Raw genomic sequence first — 22,841 nt, 5'->3', positions numbered from 1 at the left:
TTGTGATCACATCATCGAAGAAGTCAACATTCAACGTCAAATAGTCTAGAACCTTCTAAATGTAACTCTACCGTACACGCGGTAACAATTAAGTATTGAATCTATCATCTCGCGCACGCGAGTTCTTCTCGTACAGTTGCACCTAAGATTTCTCGCGAATCTTGCAATTCGGATGACACCCACTATAGTGAAGCGACCGTGGGGGTCACCGCGTGATACAAAGATATTTTATGTAAACGTAAACTACTTCAGAGCATCTTGCCAATATAGCAGTATCTTTCACAGAGACTGGGAAATTGTTGACATACGTTGCATGCCACTTTTCGCGCGCGCCACCGAAGGCTCCAGATTCAGCTCCCCCATACTCCCCGCCTCCTTCATTAACTTCATCAGGTCCGGAGAAGTTCGGAAGATCAGGAAGGGCTGCCAAACTAACTGTCACAAAGCAAAGTGTTGTAAGAAGGACTTTCATTCTACTCGTAGTCGTAGGGTGCGATTTCGAAGTGATCTTGATGTGAAATGTTGGCTGCTTTTATAAAACCTCGTCCCTCCACATAAAATGTGTTGTCACGTGTTTTCAGGGTGTTGTCACGTGCTGTCTACTTGTGAGCACCTTGTGGAGTGCACCTGTACCCCACAAACATCACACCAACACGACTGTACTACTACTTAAGTAGATTAGGCTCTGTACTGCTTTGTTGCAAAAACTAAGAGAAGCTCGAGAATTAAGGTAAATCTACTTAACTTTTGCCGTAGTGTTAATAAAATTCATGTTACAATTACATTATTATCCATATAAACAGTGTTTAGGGGAACTTTTTCGCAAATATTTTGAAGATGTTAAACTTCGACCATCTGGACAATGGTGTTGGTGATCAGGTGATCTTCGTATAGTACTAAACTTCTTATTGCCATTAGTCTTACATAGTGAATTACTAAAAACTCCTAGATTCCACAATCTTTTTTGTCATATTAGCTAACTGCATAGTCCCTAAATTAAATCAGGTTTATTGCTGAAGCAAAACGCAGAAGATTATTTTTATTTTTATCGACTGATAATTTGAGATGTCCCCTCCCAACAATTTATACACTCCGTTAGAAAATAGTGTCAACAATTACGGTAACAAACACAAACATAAATTAATAAAATTCATCCAGCTTCATATTTTTGAGGAAAGTACACATTCAATTTAAATCATCAAAACTTAACATTGAAGTACGATACATTACCCTTGATAACACATGAAATTTAATAATAGCCCAGAGTATCAAACAAATTGGGGGTCTCAACATATTTCCTCCGCAAATTTCAACATACTACTTACTTATCATTACACCGTGATCTACAAAATCATGCATTCTCATAACCAAGTCCTAAAGGTATTTTCCAATTTACATACACACATGCTAACACTAATCCAACCCAGAAGGTTACAAATTTGATACAATCGAACCAGACAACGATTCAATGAATTAAAAACCTAATGGGTTCATGTTTCCAGGTTAATGCACATGTAAACTTAAATATTCTGTGTAGAAGAAGTGACCACAGGTTTGTCTACAGAAAGGTGATGCTATAGAGTGCAGACTGTAAAAAGTATATTCTTGTGTAACTGTGTAGCTCCTCCTCGCCGTACTACTCTAGCGTTACCAGTGGTTATCAGTGGTAACTAAGTGGTTACTAAGTGGTTACTAGGGTTCTTGTGTAGCTCCTCCTCACCGTACTACTCTAGGGTTCTTGTGTAACATGGACTTTATGAACTCTGTAGCTCCCCTAAACTGCATCAACATGTACTGATCCTGTAACATTAATTATTATTATTTTATTAACTAAATAACATGTACTGATCCTGTAACATTAATTATTATTATTTTATTAACTAAATAACATGTACTGATCCTGTAACATTAATTATTATTATTTTATTAACTAATTTCTAGTAATTCTCATAACAATGACCAGCAGATAAAGTGCCACATCTAGTACAATTACAAAGATAGTAGTTTACCTGTCCAGTGATTCCTCTAGGAGTGAAGTTGTCTATATAGTCTACTATAGTATATATACTATATATATATATATATATATTATAGTGGTTACTAAGTGGTTACTAAGTGGTTACTAAGTGGTTACCTGTCCGGTGATTCCTCTAGGAGTGAAGTTGTCTATATAGTCTATAGTAGAGAGGAGGTTGGGAGGATTAGCGTGGATTATAACGTGGTTACTAAGTGGTTACTAAGTGGTTACTAAGTGGTTACTAAGTGGTTACCTGTCCGGTGATTCCTCTAGGAGTGAAGTTGTCTATATAGTCTATAGTAGAGAGGAGGTTGGGAGGATTAGCGTGGATTATAACGTGGTTACTAAGTGGTTACTAAGTGGTTACTAAGTGGTTACTAAGTGGTTACTAAGTGGTTACCTGTCCGGTGATTCCTCTAGGAGTGAAGTTGTCTATATAGTCTATAGTAGAGAGGAGGTTGGGAGGATTAGCGTGGATTATAACGTAGATCAGGACAGGTAACAGATCATCCGCTCCTGTGATCAACATTACATTAAAACACTATATTTATTAACATTTATATTTTGTAAATTACCCAAATATGTGTTCCCCAAATACCCCAATCGGTGGCTTAAAAATAATTTAATCGAGCAATCAGCGATGATATGCTAGTAATGATATGCTAGTAACTAATTTCCGTGAAACTAAGCGGGAGTGGGGCACTAAGGGGCTACTAAAGGGCTACTAAGGGGCTACTTAGTGGTTACAAGTTGTTACTAAGTGGTAACTAAATGGTAACTAAATAGTAACTAAGTGGTAACTAAGTGGTAACTAAGTGGTTACTAGGGTGATTACTAAGTATAGATACCTGGAACAGCACTGTCGTCAGTACGCCCCTCCAGTATAGTCAGCCCACTAGCCCCCACAAACAGCAACTTGAATATCGTGAACACACAGTTCATTATACACGTCAGCTTTCCACTTGGGCTCTGTGATACATGCACATCTGTTATTCTCATTTTCTAATACAATCATCGTGTAGAAATGTCATGAGCATAATATTCGAATAATTCAACAAAAGCAAGAGAAAGGTACCTTATGAGCAGGGAGAAGAGCAAGATGCCGCTGAGCAGGTAACCAGGGAGCCTCGTTGTGGTACTTTGCGGGGATTTGTATGTCAGGGTGATCAAGTGTTGCTGCCGATCTTAGCTCTCCTAGACTCTCCCGGAACACACTGAAAGTTGGGGTTGTGAGCTAGCTCCAGTATGGTTACTAGGAGGTTACTAAGTTTGGTTACTAGGAGGTTACTACCAGGGTTACTAAGTTATCTAGACTCTCCCGGACCACACTTAAAGTTGGGGTTGTGAGCTCCAGTATGGTTACTAGGAGGTTACTAAGTGTGGTTACTAGGAGATTACTACGGGGGTTACTAAGTTATCTAGACTCTCCCAGAACACGCTAAAAGTTGGGCTTGTGAGTTAGCTCACTGTAGCGGTCCTGCGGTCTCTTCAACTGCTAAGAATTGCAGAATCCTGTTAGATTCTATGAATTAACAAAGTAGATGTTGCAAGTCAATTATTATGAAAGTACATTAACTTACTTGTCTTTTTGCCTCTGAGCCTCTCCGTTTGGTAAGAAAGCGGAAGAGAAGACTGCGTTAAAGAACCCAATCTCAGCTTGTCTCAGAACTTCAGTTCTGTGGTTCTCCATTGCAGTGCAGTCGTTAGATACACATTCTCTCTCGTCACAACCCGCGTGGTTTATTGCTGCAATTGAAAACAGTTACACTATACATAGTTAGTAGTTACACATACAGTTACACACACAGTTACACTATTATACAGTGTGTAAGGTAGGAGTGATTCACCCATTTTACAATAAGACTGAACCATATTCTGAATATTCATGTGTAATCTTAAAATAAGAAAATGAAGCGGGTGCTGCTAGCCTCACAGCTGGCAGACCCGCATATTTTTGGACATATTCTCAGGCTGATCATGAAGGTGAGCTACAGCTTCAATCGTATGCGTGATCACCACTATTGGTGACATACTCCTGCAGTGTTTTTATAGATATATGATTTGTTTGGTGTGGCTGCCTTGAGAATACTCCAACTCGCTGGCCATTCATATTGTGCAAAAGTTACATATATACCAAGAGATTATAGAAAATATTTCCTTCCTGGCGAGTAATTTTGCTATTACATGACTCACGGTATGATTCTATTGTCATTAAGTCATTAGACTATAAAATGTCAGCATTGATAATTTAATATGCAATAAGTAACTTGATCACACCCTGCCTGTTGCGAGACGCAGCTTTAAATGACAGCCAAATAATGCACTTAGAATATCATCCACCACTGCTGAATTTAACTAGTGTAACTAGATGACATAGCTAGGTGGACAGGTAGGAAGGTAGGTAGGATGGCAGTTCAAAGAGGACGAAGAGTTTAGATTTAATATATTACTTCTAAGTGACAATAACGACACGGTGGCTTTGTTTTGACATGCCAACCGTCAACCAATAAGTGCTATCGTGTTAATTTACTGTGTCAAACGAATGAAATAATGATCGAATCCATGTAAAAAGTATGAACCTTAACGTCAAATGTGCGAACAAGTGATGGTTTCTTAGTAGACGCTGGGCACCGTTGAAACGGAATATGAATTCTAGTTCAGTTACTGACTTAATTTGTAACCTCCGAAGTCCAAAACCTCAGTGATAATTGTAAATAATGTTGCCAGGGCAACAAGTTCAAATGTAGTACCTAGTAAGAACAGTTGCACATCATTGGACATCCTAGGTGTCCGTTTGAGAACAGAATATACCAGCTGCACATTGAGGCTGGACCAGACTACCCCAGTACCGCTCCAAAGATTAGATTCAGGACCCAGATAATTGTAAACTTCGTGACCTCTTCCGGCCAGGTCAGCTAATTTGTGGTTTTAATGGGTTTACTTTAATCCTATCGGGTCCCTTTTTTAGTCGATTGTTTCTATAAGTTTAAATTTGATCTTCATGTGCTGCTTTCTCTGCAAAAATCATAACCATTAGCATTGAGTTCAATCCAATCATACTTAATAGTATTAACTTACGTACCAACGTATTCTGGACTTGTAATGTCCCAGTTAATTTGAAGAAAGTAAGGACAATTTATTGAATACAATTCTCTTATAAGTGTTCAAAGAACCAATGCTCTAAAGAACTTTGAGCCATCTGCCCTCCTCTTTGTAAAACTTATTTAGAGGGGAAACAACTACTTGTTACCGGTTCCGAGGTATGACGTTAATCAAAGTCTCAGCTCTTGATTCGCAGCCGACAGTTTTTAAAGCTTTGTCTATGTCTTTTCAATGACTTCTTTTAATAGAATCACAATAGTTTAACGTCTTTAAAGGAAAGGTGTTATCTTTACTTGACAAGCGTTAGATATTTGTCAACCGCTGATACTTTTGTAGTCATTCTAGCCGATAATGGTAAATTTTTTAGCAAATACTTGAAACAACACGTAGGTGGGAGAATGGGAGATCCGACAACACCTTTCTCTTGTCTAGAACAACCGTCGGGGGATTTTATTTATCAAACAATAGAAATTACCGATATAACCTCTACCATCTGTTTCACACCTTGTCAAAAGAGGGATACTTTTGCCAGGATAACGCCCCTATTTGTGGGTATAAAAAAGTCTGATCAAAGCTTGGACCACACATTCGACAAAGCCACAACTCCAAGAACACAACTGCAGATTGCAGAAGAACAAAGATGATCCTATTTGCAGTAGCTCTGATAGCAGCCACAGCAGCTCAGAACCAAGTTAACCCGGATATAGTCTACAAGTACACTGATGCCTACCAACTGATCTGGAGAGATTCAGGCTCTGAAGCTGACATGGACGGAGCAGTGTGGAGAGCTCAAAACTACCAGTCCGAATTCTGCTCTCTTGGGGATGTCGTTACTAGACACCATGGCTCACCCTATTCTAAAGCAGTTTTAGTCTCAAAGAGGAAATCAGATGCTCTAGTCAACCCTTCCAGTTTCTCTCTGGTGTGGAAGGATGCTGGAAGTGGTGCCCATTCTGATGTTGCTTTCTACAAGATGAACGCCCCGTCTGGATACACCTGTCTTGGAGGAGTTGCAGTGAACAGCCACTCTGCCAAGCCTGACTCCAGTAAGTACTGCTGTGTTAAGAACGAGTATGTTGTACGAGCAGACACAGTACACACTTGGAACGACCGGGGCTCGGGTGCTAATTCTGATCTTAGTTTGTGGACTATCATCAGGGCTGGCGGAGACGCTTATGGACTTGATGCCGGAACGTTTGTCGGTGTCTCAGGATACTCCAAGCCATCGTCCTCTTCTGCTAACCTCCTCAAAGCTGACGAAAGCAAAGTTAGGGATGTGTGGAGTCTACCTACTGGTGAGGACAAACCACTGAACTTGTACGAAATGGGACAGCTGAAGATGATCTGGAACGATGCTGGATCTGGAGCTGATGCTGACTGTTCGATCTGGAGGACTGAATCTAAAGACGGATACTATCCTCTTGGAGATATTGTTGTTGCCTCACACAGCAAGCCCAAAATAGGGTTCCTGTTGAGACCCACAGACGCTAACGACAACTCAGTCGTGGCCCCGACAGGATACTCCAAGATCTGGAACGACGGAGGATCAGGAGCTGACAAAGATGTACAGCTGTGGAAAGTAAAATGCCCCAGTGGATACGTGGCTCTGGGAAATGTTGCAACTTCCGGCAGTGAACCTGTACTTGGAGACGTATACTGTGTGGACAGCAGTTACACTACTTACGGATCATCCAGCAACTGGGGGTACGTCTGGAGGGACCATGGAAGTGGGGCAAATTCTGATGTATCCATCTTTGAAGCTCGAGCTTCTTCTAGCAGCCTGCAGTCAGTAAGAGGGTTTGGAGCCAAAGCTAGCTACAGCTCCTTATCCACCTATCCTTACTTCCTGAAGAAGGAGTCCCTTACTTACTGGGCTGAGAAGCCTGTTGAGAAGATGATCATGTCCAACGTGCAATATGATCTTGATGCGGAGAAACAGCAGACAGCCCCAGATAAGGTGAGTTCTACCATCGTGGAAAACGACTCAGACATCGAACGCTCTGTTGCCAGGACCTTATCCTACTCCATCGCTGAGTCGAGCTCCTTTACATTCAGCCAAGCTATCCAACTGGGGATCGCAATGGAAATTACAGCTGGATCACCTCTAATTGGGATAGGACAGACAATAACGATCAGTGCCTCTGCCACCTCCGAATTCACCACTGGTGACACAACCACCAAGACACATGAGGATACCATCCAAGCGAATGTGAATCTCCCGCCAAAGTCCAAGCTAACTGCTGTTATCACTGGTACTCAGTACAAAGCCGACATTCCTTACACAGCCAGTGTTAAGAAGATTTACTTTGACGGAAGTGTCGGGTACGCTACGATCTCAGGAGTCTACAAGGGAGTGACTGTATCCGAGATCACGGTTACTTATGGCGAGACTGAGTACTTTGAGTAATTTTTGTCTTTCGTTGATACAAATTTAAAATTTTAATTAGAAACGCCTCTTCTTTCTCTGATAAAATGGACAGTAAAATTAATTATGGGAATGATAGGAAGAGATGTGAAAAGTATATAAAAGCACAATTTTTACCATAAACCAAGTATCCAAAAAAACTTATGCACCAAATTTGGTACATTTACAAAATTTACCCGATAATTGGACTTCATTGGTTGAGCTTCAATAAGTTTGATTGTAAGACCAGTTTACTGGTCAACTGGTGTTTTGTTTACACTCGGTCACTTGTCAAGGCATGTACTGGTCATTTGGCGAATTTTCTTAGAAATAAAATGATGTATTTGTGTAACAGTTTGAAAGTTTATAGATAAAAAAACAACTTAACTACATGTTCTCGGAGATAAGGGGCTCAATAAAACCCTCATCAAACGCTGGAGTTGGCATTCTACCCCCGTTAGTTCTCAGTTCTTGGGTGGTGCTGTAACTTATATCGCTGCTGTACTTGTTATTTGTCCGGATAAAATAATATAAGAACTCTGGTTCAGTTAAACGATTTATCGCATTTGAGGCATCTTTATGCCAACAACACATGTAACAGATCTCGCTAGCTGTAATTCTACGTTTATTAATTGTTAACTCTGTAGAGAAGCTAGATAAACGTTTTCAACGAGTTGTGGCAGAATGTGAGTTTTAGTAGGCATAATGTTTATAAGTAAGTTCAACATAGTTTCAAGTTTAATATAGTTTCAAGTTTAACATAGTTTCAAGTTTAATATAGTTTCAAGTTTAATATAGTTTCAAGTTTAATATAGTTTCAAGTTTAAATTTGTTCTAGCTTAGATAACAAATAATTTGAGAACAACATGACACTTAAAACTTTAAACATAACACGAGGAAATATGGACAGAACTGAACAAGAACCACATTCGAAGACTGAAACATCTGGATGACTCCGCAACCCAGGAATCAACTACTCAGTTATCATCGCTCGATAATCGGTTTGGTATCGACGTTACATACTCTAAGTTTATTAATTTTTAAAAAAAGCTGACTTTAGAAACCAGGGAATTAAAGTTACCGTCCTACTCCTAACATTAAATCGCTGATTTTATTTATATATCACTTTCTTTTTTTTTCTTTTTTTTCTTTTTTTCTTCTTCAAAACATTCCAGTACATTGTGCAGAAAGTTGGAGATAAAGCCATAGTACGTACATGTTGCAGTGCACTGGATCGAGCTTGCAGAGTGTGGTTTCCTCAAGTCTGCGCCACGCGCTTATATAAACATACGCGGCGCAGATCGACTGGAGGAGATTGCACTGTGTAGGCTCCGGGATTACACAGGATTACACAGGATTACACAGGATTAAAATTAAATTATAGATCCATTATCATGGACCGTCATAATTGTTTACAGAAGTTAATGAAAACAATCATCTTTGCTTGAAGTCAGGGCCAGGGTTATCCTTGAGTCTTAATTATGACTAATTCGCGAGGTTCTCACCAAATTGATAGTAAAATTGTTTAAGTTTCGTGCATTTGAATTACGCTGACGCGTATCTTCGGTGAAGCTATTTCGCTCTTCGGAGCAGCGAAGGAAAAAAGTGCACACACAGTTGACAGCATAGGAGCGCCTTTCTTGAAATTGAGTATACTGTGGGGTGTTTGGTTGAATATCAAGTGAGCGGTGGCAGTGAATATGGAGGCTCTGGTGATTTTGAGGAATTACAGTTGAGTAAGGAGACAAAATTTCCATGAGATGATCTTTGAGATTTGTTTCATTGATATTGTTGGAGTCGGTGATTTCATTGCTTATTTCAATGATTGGCATTTGAGAAAGATTTTTGACTAATTTCGACCTCTGTTTTGAATACAAGTCACATATGTAAAGAACATGCGACTCGTCTTCGATGGTCTCAACGCCCATACTTGATTGGCACCAACCACATAGTCTTTGCTCACGGGGTGTGTTGGAGTATCTGCCTCTTTCAATATGGAGATCATGTGCGCTGATTCTAAGTTTTGTGGTACTGTAACGACGAGAAAAGCCTTTGCATAAGTATAAGTAGGGCTCTCGGTTGAAGGTGTGTTTGATTGAGTGATAGAATGAGAGTTTAGAAGAAGTAGATTTTTGATATTGCCAACATTTTTTGAATTGATTGGTTAGAGCTTCGATGATTTTAGGAATTCTATACTTTTTGCTGCATAGTGGTTTGATGGATTGACTAAAATTTGACTGATTTATGAGGGAGTCTTTTAATAATTTGTGATCACTTACAGGGTTGGGCGCGGCTTTGTTAGCTGCATTTGTATTGAGAATTCGGTGCGCAGTTACGTGATCTAGTTTGTAAATTTCATCTAGTTCAAGGAGTGGTTTTATGTATCGATACCAAGGTAAGTTTAGTGATTTTTGTTCTTTTACGGCTGCAGTGACAAACGAATTCGACTTTGATTTTGTATTTAGCCTTTTGAAGTAATTTAACGTTAAGCGAATTGATTGATAAATCAAAGGAATTCTTCCTGTTTCTCCCCAAACACCTACATTTGATGCTTTACGATGGACTCCCAATGCCCATTTTAGGAATGAAATATGCACTCTTTCTTGCAGAGAGGCGCTGATTTTTTTAAGTAAGTTAGTAGCGGTTGCTTCTGTCGAGTTAATCGTTTTGCAAAGAGATTTATTGATCGTACTAGTGGGTGTCCATATCGGAGCACCATATAATAGAATGGGCTTGATGAGAGAGTCGAACAGTGTAAGGAGTGCTTTAAAAGATAACTTTGAACGCATGACAACCCTTTTCAGGCCAAAAAATGCACGCATTGCTTTGGTTTTAAGGTTTTGTTGAGCGATCTGTACTTGACCCGATTGATGAAGTTCAAATCCAAGGTAACAATAACTGTCAACAATTTCAAGATTAGATCCGTTGAGTGTAAATTTGATGTTTTGTATGTCCTGTTTTAACGTTTTCTTACCAAAGATGACTGCTTGAGTTTTGAGTTCATTGATTTCAATGCCCCACTCCTTACAAAAATTACCGAGAATATTAAGTTGCTTTTGAGTGGTTTCCTGGTCGAGTGAAAGGAGTATAAGGTCATCCGCCCACAGTAGGTGGCTAACAGTCAAATTTGAAAGTACGGGGCAATTTGGAAAATCTAGGAGGCAGGACATATCACTGAGAAAAACTTTAAAAAGATCAGGTGAGAGTGGGTGACCTTGTTCTGTACCTTTACGTATCTGGAAGCGTTTACTGAGGTGACCAGATAATTTTATGTAAGCGTACGAGTTTGAGTACATATTTTTGAGGACATTGTAGAAGTTTCCAGTTATGCCATTTTTTGCGAGTTTGAGGAAAAGGGCTTGACGGCAGACTGAGTCGAATGCTTTTTTAAAATCAACAAATACTGCATATACAGGTTTCCCCAAAAGTTTATATTTTGAAGCTATAGTTTTCATGGTTAGTATGTGATCGTATGTTTGAGCTTTCTTTGTGAAGCCTAGTTGGTTAGGTGGATCAGGGCAGTTTTCAGAGCGGAAGCGAATGAGTCGTTCTAAGAGAATAGTTGAAAATAGTTTTCCTATGACACTGCTGACAGCAACTGCACGGTAGTTGTCAGGATCTGATTTATTACCCTTTTTATGAAGTGGAGATATAATGCTGACGTTCCAGGGATAAATTCCTTGTGAGAAGCAGGCGTTGAAGAGGTTCAACATAATCAATTTATGATTGGTGTCCAGAGATTTTATAATTTCGTTATTAATCATGTCGAGTGAGGAAGCTTTACCATTTTTTAGGGATTTTATACTAGAGTCAAGTTCTGTTTTGGTGATTAAGGAGTTGAGTGACTCAGGATGAGTTGCACCTTGATTTATCAAGTCAGCTTGATCAATCATAGAAACTTTTTTATTTTCATTTATTGTTTTGTGGTTATCAGAATATAGGTTACCAAAAAAAGTCTCGAATCTATTCATATCATGACTGTCAAAATTTAAAGTTTCCTTTTTCTGATTTTTTAGTTTTTTGAAAGATTGCCAGTTGAGAATTTTCCCCCCCTCTATGTCCTCATTCATACGTGCGAAGAATTCGTTTTTGGCAGAGTTCTTCAAACGCTTATAGCTACCCTTGACAAGATAATAGTTTTCACGTATAAGGTTGTTTGACGGGAATTTTGAGGTTGCATCTGTAGCTTTACGAAATTCTCTTTTACCTAATCTCGTTTTCCAGTTAAACCAAGGTTTGTTTGAGGTGTGAGATTTTTTGGGTGGTTTGGTTTGTTTGAAACACTTCGAGGCCATGTCGCGAAGGTGTTCTGAAAGTCGTTTGTTAATGTCTTTGAGTTCAGTTTCATAATTACGGTCATTGTCTGCTAAAATATTTTGATTGGTGAGTAAGTCGATGTTCGATTGAAGTTCATGGATTAAGGTCAATGATAGATTTTCTGACTGAGCTTCGAAAAAGTCGTCTTTGTTCTCTTCGTTGATAATGTATCTGGTTGGCGCTGTCTGATAAGTGTCCTGTAATGGGGCGCATTTGTTGATCGCGAATCTATTGCATTGTAATTCAGTACTGAGGGGCTTATGATCAGAATGCTCGGTGAATGTCAAGATTTTGAAGTAGTTGATTCTGATCTTTGTGGAGTTGGTCACTGCAATGTAATCAATAACGCTGCACCCATTTTTTTGGATACTTGTGAAGTTTCCTACAAGATCTCCTAGGGTACGGCCATTCAGAATAGTGAGTTGGTTATGTTTGACTAGGTTAAGAAAGTGTGTACCGTAAGTATTTGTGATAGAGTCTAGTGAGTTTCGGGGGAGAAAGTTGTCAGGCTCATAATCGTCTGGTAAGGGAACAACGTTGGTTGAGTCTTCTCTTATCATACCCGTTTTTTGTCCTATACGAGAGTTAAAGTCCCCACACAATATGACTTCGCCCTCCTCCCGAAGTTCGTTCACAACGTCTTCAATGTTTTTTAGAGCATCTTTGCCATTGTCAGTCGGGTTTGAGGCTGATGAATTAAATGGTCTAATGTAAACGTTAACTATGAATGTATCTTCTGATAGGTTAAAGAAATCCTTGTCTAGTCGACAAACTAGGTAGTCTGAACACTCTGTATTTTTGATAAACTCAATCCCTTCAATAAGCTCATTTTTAATGAGGATACCGACACCTCCTGATTTACCGTCTTTCCTTATGTTGCAGATTGATCGATATCCTACCAAGTGAACCTCTCTCCTAATTTCCTGAAGACAGGCTATGTCATGATCTTTGATAACATTTTGAAATGATTCTATTTCAAATTTGCTCCCATCTACTGATGAAGGCGATTGGATATTCCAAGAAAGTATTTTTATGCTATTTTTATTAATTGAAACCTGTGTATTTTTTTTTGTGTTTCTAGTCATGGTATAATGTGTATAAATGAGAATCTATGTCAGTGTAATCACATTCGACTAAGAGGAGAAGGTTCCAATCCCCCTGTAGAACGGACTTTCTTTGGCTTGTTGAGAAGCAGTCTTGTCATTTCATGGATGCTGTGACGGAAGTTTCCTAGAATGACCTCTTTGCCTCTTGTTGAAAGGTGGACTCCATCGTTCGTGTGATATTCTCCTATCAGATGATCATCATGCATGAAGTTTGCGTTGGGGTTATAATACAAAGACCGCTCTTTGAAGGGTTTGCGTTCGTTTTTATTAGTTACGGTCACAAATTCCCAAATTGCATCCCTTATCTCCCCAATCCTTGCGTTCGCTTCATTGTCAGATGTCATTAGCGGCATTGAGAAGAATAACTTTGTACCTATCAGGGATTCCTCTACGAATAGTGAAAATTGAAATATGTTGTCGAGACTTACCCTTAGGTCGAAGTTTTGGTTGGCATCATTGACTCCTAGGTGAACATAGATGAAATCAGGTTGTGTTCTTAATAATTCGTCTTTGACATGTTGGTCTTTAAGTCCACCTGTGTCCCGCTTGTTGATTAGGGTCAATTCATGGTTCTTTCCGAGAGCATTCTTGGTGTCCATACCCTGGACATGTCTCAGGATTGAGTCTGAGATGAGGGTCGTCTTGAACACTTTTGAGGGTGTGGTGGATCCTGAGGTTTGACGAGTGGTGAAGTCGGAGTTCTGAGTCCTGGTGAAATTGAGGTTCTGAGTTCTGGTAAAGTTGGAGTTCTGAGCTTGAGTAGAGATCTGAGCTCGAGAGGCCGAGGAAGTCATGCTGAATCCATTGTTTCTTCGGGACAGCAGGTTGTTTTCTCTACTGTGAGTTCTTTGATCTCGAAAGGGTGAGGGAGGTTGGTAGGGTGGAGTGTGTGATAAATCATCGTCATTAGGGGAATAGTCAGGTGGGACATCGGTTCTCACGCCATTCCATCCTTCTGACTGAGTGACTATTTTGTGAATTTCTTTAATCAGCTGTCCGTCTTCCCGAAAGAATGCACTGTTGTAGTAGTTTTTGAGGTCAAACTTTAGTTTTTGAACACTTTTGTCTACTTCGTCCGTTTTCGTTTCCGCTATAGAAATCTCCGGTGTAATGTGATATGTATGTACTACGGCTTTACAAATTTTGGAAGCATGTAGGGATATAGATCTGATACCAATCGTATATACAGGGTGTACCGTAGAAAGTGTGACTTTTTTCCACTTCTGTAATTTTTTTACAAAATCAAACTTCATAGTTATTTTTAACTACATTTTGTTGGAAATATATTTGAATTAATGATAGTAATAAAAAATATGGTTAATAGTGAAGCACCTTCCAAAAAACGCCACCCTTCCCAAAAATTAAATATTTTAGTCTGAAATTGACATTATTCATGGCTGAGGTCCAAGATTTTCAAAATATAATAAAAACGTTTTAAAGACCTTCCTCAAAATTCTGCCCGGTCAATCTCTTCTAAATGATCCCTAACACATATTTTGAAAGTTTCAGGGTGATTAATCAAAAACAGTCGGAGAAAAAATATTTTTAGACTCGATTTTCACTACGCCAGATAAACTCGATTTTCACTACGCGTGATAGAAAATCGCTCGCACAATACAATTACTTATGAGCGCTGACCTTTGACCAGCGATAACTTCGGCTAGGAACAAAATTTTTTGATAGGAACAAAAGCAGATGATAGACATTACTCTTTACTGTCAAAAATAGCTAAAATATTGATTTCGAAAATTTTTTTCTTGGGACCCCTAAATTACAGCAAGCTTAAGTTCCTAAATTAGCACCACAACAAAATAGCAATTTGTGAGAAATCAAAAATTGATGGGGACTTGAAATTTGGTATGCATAAATTCGACACCTAGTGACACAATGTGATGAAGAGTTTTTAGCAACTGCTCCTTCATAATATTTTGTATCATTTCTCAAAAAAGTCACACTTTCTATGGTATGTACTAAAAATAATCTAGCACAATTATCGTAACTGCAGTTTTACAGAACTCTAAATGCTTAATGAACACTCTTGCAGGTACCACCCGTATTCACACTCAGACCTGAGTTTAATCATTTTCCGATACGAGATTGGGGACGGGTTCTAAAACAAGAACAGTTCCACATTCCTCACCAGAGTAGCTATTACAAAATGACACAAAAGGACTCGTAATGCCGTTAATTAAGGGAGGTCCATCCTGTCTGTTAACTAATCGGCTGTAAGGAGCTGCAGGACGGCCGACGGTTTAGGATTGATCCAGGGCACATGCGTGCAGTTATGCAGTATGCAACGAATTAAATGGCCGGGTGCTATACTACATGCAATAGGTGAGCGTGTGCGCCGCGCACATCACATGACCAATTGCGCGAAATTACAGATTGTTTCTATTTATAAAAGTCACCGCGCGCTACAACTTATGTGAAATCCCGGGCAGCTTCGTAGATGTTTCATTCTCAGAATTGTAAGCGAATGTCGCCCCAGTTCAGATACAAAATGGCAAATGTTACAATTTCGCCAGAACACCTCTTACCTGGAGTCTAATGAGGTTTTGGCGCTGTCCAACCAAATGTTGAACAGATAAACTTTCATAGTCCAGGCAAGCAATCTACCGACATGGATCATGTTTGAGTAATTAGATTTCTGCAATACATTGTCACAGTTCGGATGAAAAATAGTGCCCGAGACCTAATTCGAACCCGGACCTTCAGCATGCGAGGCGATCTTACAATTTGCTTACAATTCTGGGAAATACACCGGGGCGACATTCTTACAATTTCGCTAGAACACCTTCTCGGGCAGCTTTATGGGGAAATCACTGACCTTTCGCGAAATATCTTCGATTTAGTATCTTACCTAGGGTTTGAATAGCGAAATCGTCATTCATCTTCTCACTAACAAAGTCAATAAACTCGTCATATACCTCCGCCTTCTCGTCAGCCATCACAAGTTCTTTAAAACGACGACGATATTCTTTGATCTATAATGGCATATTTAAATACAGCGCGGCACAAGTTCAAGTGTAAATTGAATTTTATAATCGAATATAGGAATTCAATCTAGTGATCGCAAATAGATATAATTGTTACGAACCTGATCATCAAAGGTCTTGAGGAAGCTACTAATAACTAGTGTAGACAGTGTTTGAAAGAAGAGGTCGTGTTTAATCTCCACAGCAGCTTGCACCCTAGCTAGGAACTCCTTAGCTCTCATCAGTTCACACTTCCGCTCTATCAGGTAGTGGATGTAGTCGGATTGTTCCGTATTGTACTCTTCTAACTTTGATAGTACAGTCGGTAATCTGAGGAAATCAATTGTTTAGGTGACCCGTTTTATGGACTTTACCACAAGAAAGCCTGATAAGTAATGCATAATACAGATGTAGTACCAGATATTTAGTAAGCTAAGGTAAGGCACAGAGTGGTAAATATAAATATGTTCTAGTGATTTATTACTTACAATCTAGGAGGTATTTGCTTGAGTGCAATTATAGCTTGTTCAATTTGTACAGAGTTTTTACTGTTGTGTACACCTGCATCTGAGTACTCACTGGAATATTATAGGAATGTGAGATAGGAATGTTAATGGGAATATAAGATAAGAATGTTATACTCTTATAAAAGTAGAATTTGATATTTTTCTTATCTGTTTTAGTATTTGATACGTTTCTTATCAGAGGAAATTGAATATAATAAATGACCAGTTGAATGTTGAAAGTCACGTGATATTACCTGTGAAGGTATTCTAGTAGCTGCTTGTGCTCGGAGGTGACGTCATCATCAACAACTAATGCTGACACTCCCGATGAGGGTGATAAACTGAACAACATTGTTAAGATAACAACAACATTGTTAAGATAACAACAACAACAACATTGTTAAGATAATAACAACAACAACATTGTTAAGATAACAACAACAACATTGTTAAGATAACAACAATAACAACATTGTTAAGATAACAACAAGAACAACATTGTTAAGATAACAACAAGAACAACATTGTTAAGATAACAACAACAACAACATTGTTAAGATAACAACGACAACAACATTGTTAAGATAACAGCAACAGCAACATTGTTAAGATAAGTTTCTAGATAAGTTTAGATAAAATTCATGGAAATAAGTTTTAAACATTCATCACATAGTGATTACATATCCCCATAATAACAAGAACACATGCTATATACTTGTTAAAATGACAGTGACAGAGAGACAATACATCACTTACTAATATTAGATATACAGTATCTACAGTAAACATCCCACCTGATAAGATCAATAGTAGTAGCAGGAGCAGATACACCTATCTTAGGGTAATAGGACTTGTAAAAGTGAGGAAAGAGGGAGAATGCTATCTTCAGTTTGTTGATGGCGTTCTGCAGAATCTGATCTTCGCTCATTGCTGGTTGTACGTTCTGGTTCTTAAATAGAGTCCTGATTAGCGGTGTGCTTATTTGTTATCTTACTTATTTGTTATCTTATTTATTTGTTATCTTACTTATTTGTTGTCTTACTTATTTGTTATCTTACTTATTTGTTATCTTACTTATATGTTATCTTACTAATCTGTTATCTTATTTATTTGTTATCTTATTTATTTGTTATCTTACTTATTTGTTATCTTACTTATTTGTTATCTTATTTATTTGTTATCTTATTTATTTGTTATCTTATTTATTTGTTATCTTACTTATTTGTTATCTTACTAATCTGTTATCTTACTTATTTGTTATCTTACTTATTTGTTATCTTATTTATTTGTTATCTTATTTATTTGTTATCTTACTTATTTGTTATCTTATTTATTTGTTATCTTACTTATTTGTTATCTTATTTATTTGTTATCTTACTTATTTGTTATCTTAAAACACATGTTAAATGTTAATACAGAATACACATGTTAATATACACAATCTTAAAACAAACTATCTTTACCAATGAACTTGATGGATTACAAAGAGCGGCAAATACAAAGCCAATATATTACTCTAGGTAGTAACATTTCATATTGAGTAGCGAGTTAATAAGATAAGGTGGACATTACAACTGTACACACTACACAGTATTGTGAATACCGCATGTACTATCTACACAGTATTGTGAATACCGCATGTACTATCGGTAACAAATACAAGGTATTTAGGTTTCGGGTTACACAGATTGTTATCTCAGATAAGGTTGTACTAAGACACAGTGAGCTTACTAGAACTGTAGATTATTATTCCTTACTGGACACTGGTGATTATGAAACATAATATCACCGTGTTAGTTTTACTACACACCTCAACCATCCATCTGTAAACTTTAGAAAAGATATTAAAATTATATTACGATATTACATCTATTTTACAAACCTGATACACATACTCCGATGAGATGATATCAATAGGTAGCTCATGTTCTGATATTGAGAGTCCCTGTAGATTTGTACCACTCAACCGGCTGAGACTACAATGGCTGGGAGGACACTGGTTTTAAACACTTTTAAACACAACATAGTGTAAACACAACAAAACAATCTCATTAATCTAATCTCATAATATTATGATAATATGGTGTTTACAGAAGATATTTGTATGTTTTACCGGTGCCGTGTTATGGCCCCAGAAATACCTGTTGTTACTATAATAATACCTGTTGTTACTTATACTAGTTATAATACCTGCTGTTACGAAGAAGGGACCCCTCGTGTATACCACTATCAGTAAGACTGGGACTAGGCTCGTAGAAGAAGCCTCCTGTTTTGTTGTTCATGTTGACTCGTAGTATTGTAGATCTGTTATCTACTGAACCTGGGGGGGGAGGGGGTAATAACTAATTAACCTGTTATTAGCTAATTAACCTGTGTTCACTTTATTCATATAATATATGATGCTGTATAAGGCAAATAGCTAATGCTAATGGTACAATACATAATATTAAAACAATTGTTAATTACTTATAATTGGATAAACAGATCCAATCGGATCACACAAAACAACCTATCTGAAATCAGGCACATTAGATCACAAAGAGCGCTCAGTGCTATATCAAGCTACTGATACAAGCTCCCTTAATACACTAACGAGTAGGCAACCTGATTAATACACTAACAAGAAGGGAACCTGTATCTAATATAGCATTAATTGAGGTTGTGGACTGGACATCTGTGATAGCAGCTGTGAAACTAGTATTAATATATCTATCTGGTAAGTAATATTACTACATCATTGTAACTCAGCTGGAACCAGTTTAAAGTACAGTTTTACAATCCAATGTGTAAGGATAAATACATCAAGTAAAAAGTAAAATATTCAGTGACAGACCTATAGCAGAGTCAGATGTGGAAGTTTCAAAGTTGTCCAGATTAAAGGCGTTCTGTTCCACAACAGGGGTCCTCACTTCCTCTCCTGTACTCTCCTCTCCTAGTAATATACAGGTAATATACAGAGACAACAACAGGTAATATACAGACACAATACAGCCAACATGTGGGATCAGGCGGAGGTATCTTACTTCCGTTTTCATAATCTAGGACATGAACTGAACACGTTGTTCAACAAATATTGTTGCAAAACGCTCGATTAGAATTCTATCCCTCGGTATTTTCTGTTCCACGGAGCTACATTACATCAGCTATGGTACACAGTACACACTACACACTGTATCAGCTATATAATACTTAATCTGTACTTATATACACATAAAAAGCCGGTGTTGATAAGATCTTTGAAATTCTTTGCATCATTTTCTTTAAATACATCATTATCTTAAATATGAGTTATATATGAGGTACAGTATTATTACTACAGTATAGCTACATGAGCTACATTACATGAGCTACATTACATGAGCTACATTACATCAGCTACATTACATCAGCTACATTACATCAGCTACATTACATCAGCTACATTACATCAGCTACATTACATCAGCTACATTACATCAGCTACATTACATCAGCTACATTACATCAGCTACATTATATCAGCTACATTACATCAGCTACATTACATCAGCTACATTACATCAGCTACATTACATCAGCTACATTATATCAGCTACATTACATCAGCTACATTACATCAGCTACATTATATCAGCTACATTACATCAGCTACATTACATCAGCTACATTACATCAGCTACATTATATCAGCTACATTACATCAGCTACATTACATCAGCTACATTATATCAGCTACATTACATCAGCTACATTACATCAGCTACATTACATCAGCTACATTACATGAGCTACATTACATCAGCTACATTACATCAGCTACATTACATCAGCTACATTACATCAGCTACATTACATCAGCTACATTACATCAGCTACATTATATCAGCTACATTACATCAGCTACATTACATCAGCTACATTATATCAGCTACATTACATCAGCTACATTACATCAGCTACATTACATCAGCTACATTATATCAGCTACATTACATGAGCTACATTACATGAGCTACATTACATCAGCTACATTACATCAGCTACATTACATGAGCTACATTACATCAGCTACATTATATCAGCTACATTACATCAGCTACATTACATCAGCTACATTACATCAGCTACATTATATCAGCTACATTACATCAGCTACATTACATCAGCTACATTACATCAGCTACATTATATCAGCTACATTTCATGAGCTACATTACATGAGCTACATTACATCAGCTACATTACATCAGCTACATTACATGAGCTACATTACATCAGCTACATTATATCAGCTACATTACATCAGCTACATTACATCAGCTACATTACATCAGCTACATTATATCAGCTACATTACATCAGCTACATTATATCAGCTACATTACATCAGCTACATTATATCAGCTACATTATATCAGCTACATTACATCAGCTACATTACATCAGCTACATTACATCAGCTACATTACATCAGCTACATTACATCAGCTACATTACATCAGCTACATTATATCAGCTACATTACATGAGCTACATTACATCAGCTACATTACATCAGCTACATTACATCAGCTACATTACATCAGCTACATTACATCAGCTACATTATATCAGCTACATTACATCAGCTACATTACATCAGCTACATTATATCAGCTACATTACATCAGCTACATTACATCAGCTACATTACATCAGCTACATTACATCAGCTACATTACATGAGCTACATTACATGAGCTACATTACATCAGCTACATTACATCAGCTACATTACATCAGCTACATTACATCAGCTACATTACATCAGCTACATTACATCAGCTACATTACATCAGCTACATTATATCAGCTACATTATATCAGCTACATTACATCAGCTACATTACATCAGCTACATTACATGAGCTACATTACATGAGCTACATTACATCAGCTACATTACATCAGCTACATTACATCAGCTACATTACATCAGCTACATTACATCAGCTACATTACATCAGCTACATTACATCAGCTACATTATATCAGCTACATTACATCAGCTACATTACATCAGCTACATTACATCAGCTACATTACATCAGCTACATTACATCAGCTACATTACATCAGCTACATTACATCAGCTACATTATATCAGCTACATTATATCAGCTACATTACATGAGCTACATTACATCAGCTACATTACATCAGCTACATTACATCAGTTACATTATATCAGCTACATTACATCAGCTACATTACATCAGCTACATTATATCAGCTACATTACATCAGCTACATTACATGAGCTACATTACATCAGCTACATTATATCAGCTACATTACATCAGCTACATTACATCAGCTACATTACATGAGCTACATTACATCAGCTACATAACATCAGCTACATTACATCAGCTACATTATATCAGCTACATTACATCAGCTACATTACATCAGCTACATTACATCAGCTACATTACATCAGCTACATTACATCAGCTACATTACATCAGCTACATTACATCAGCTACATTACATCAGCTACATTACATCAGCTACATTACATCAGCTACATTACATCAGCTACATTACATCAGCTACATTACATCAGCTACATTACATGAGCTACATTACATGAGCTACATTACATCAGCTACATTACATCAGCTACATTACATCAGCTACATTACATCAGCTACATTACATCAGCTACATTACATCAGCTACATTACATCAGCTACATTACATCAGCTACATTACATCAGCTACATTACATCAGCTACATTACATCAGCTACATTACATGAGCTACATTACATGAGCTACATTACATGAGCTACATTACATCAGCTACATTATATCAGCTACATTACATCAGCTACATTACATCAGCTACATTACATCAGCTACATTACATCAGCTACATTACATCAGCTACATTACATCAGCTACATTACATGAGCTACATTACATCAGCTACATTACATCAGCTACATTACATCAGCTACATTACATCAGCTACATTACATGAGCTACATTACATGAGCTACATTACATCAGCTACATTACATCAGCTACATTATATCAGCTACATTACATCAGCTACATTACATCAGCTACATTATATCAGCTACATTACATCAGCTACATTACATGAGCTACATTACATCAGCTACATTACATCAGCTACATTACATCAGCTACATTACATCAGCTACATTACATCAGCTACATTACATCAGCTACATTACATCAGCTACATTACATCAGCTACATTACATCAGCTACATTACATCAGCTACATTACATCAGCTACATTACATCAGCTACATTACATCAGCTACATTACATCAGCTACATTACATCAGCTACATTACATCAGCTACATTACATCAGCTACATTACATCAGCTACATTACATCAGCTACATTACATGAGC

General features: G+C 37.6%; 1 protein-coding gene across 3 annotated transcripts in view; it reads right to left on the bottom strand.

Annotated features, from left to right (window-relative positions):
• Positions 1-1,095: 1,095 nt before the first annotated feature.
• Positions 1,096-22,841, bottom strand: part of LOC134821066 (GTPase-activating protein and VPS9 domain-containing protein 1-like) — a 47,262-nt gene continuing 25,516 nt past the window's right edge. For 2 of the 3 annotated variants that reach the window (XM_063831733.1, XM_063831734.1), the window contains exons 16-28: positions 19,261-19,359; positions 18,618-18,747; positions 18,310-18,412; positions 17,222-17,376; positions 16,682-16,768; positions 16,410-16,499; positions 16,044-16,251; positions 15,807-15,930; positions 3,598-3,763; positions 3,093-3,231; positions 2,866-2,986; positions 2,418-2,533; positions 1,096-1,800 (exon numbers count right to left, since the gene is read on the bottom strand). In XM_063831733.1, the coding sequence (XP_063687803.1) occupies positions 1,717-1,800; positions 2,418-2,533; positions 2,866-2,986; positions 3,093-3,231; positions 3,598-3,763; positions 15,807-15,930; positions 16,044-16,251; positions 16,410-16,499; positions 16,682-16,768; positions 17,222-17,376; positions 18,310-18,412; positions 18,618-18,747; positions 19,261-19,359 (1,622 nt within the window). In that variant the 3' untranslated portion in view covers positions 1,096-1,716. Of the gene's footprint in view, positions 1,801-2,417; positions 2,534-2,865; positions 2,987-3,092; positions 3,232-3,597; positions 3,764-15,806; positions 15,931-16,043; positions 16,252-16,409; positions 16,500-16,681; positions 16,769-17,221; positions 17,377-18,309; positions 18,413-18,617; positions 18,748-19,059; positions 19,114-19,260; positions 19,360-22,841 lie in introns of all 3 variants that reach the window. The other variant, XM_063831732.1, reaches the window with a different exon arrangement.

This window comes from Bolinopsis microptera, chromosome 9 (assembly GCF_026151205.1).
Source record: "Bolinopsis microptera isolate Bmic1 chromosome 9, MBARI_Bmic_1.0, whole genome shotgun sequence".
NCBI classification, from domain to species: Eukaryota; Metazoa; Ctenophora; class Tentaculata; order Lobata; family Bolinopsidae; genus Bolinopsis; species Bolinopsis microptera.
Note: the sequence above shows the minus strand (reverse complement) of the source record. Positions and strands in the feature narration are given on the sequence as shown.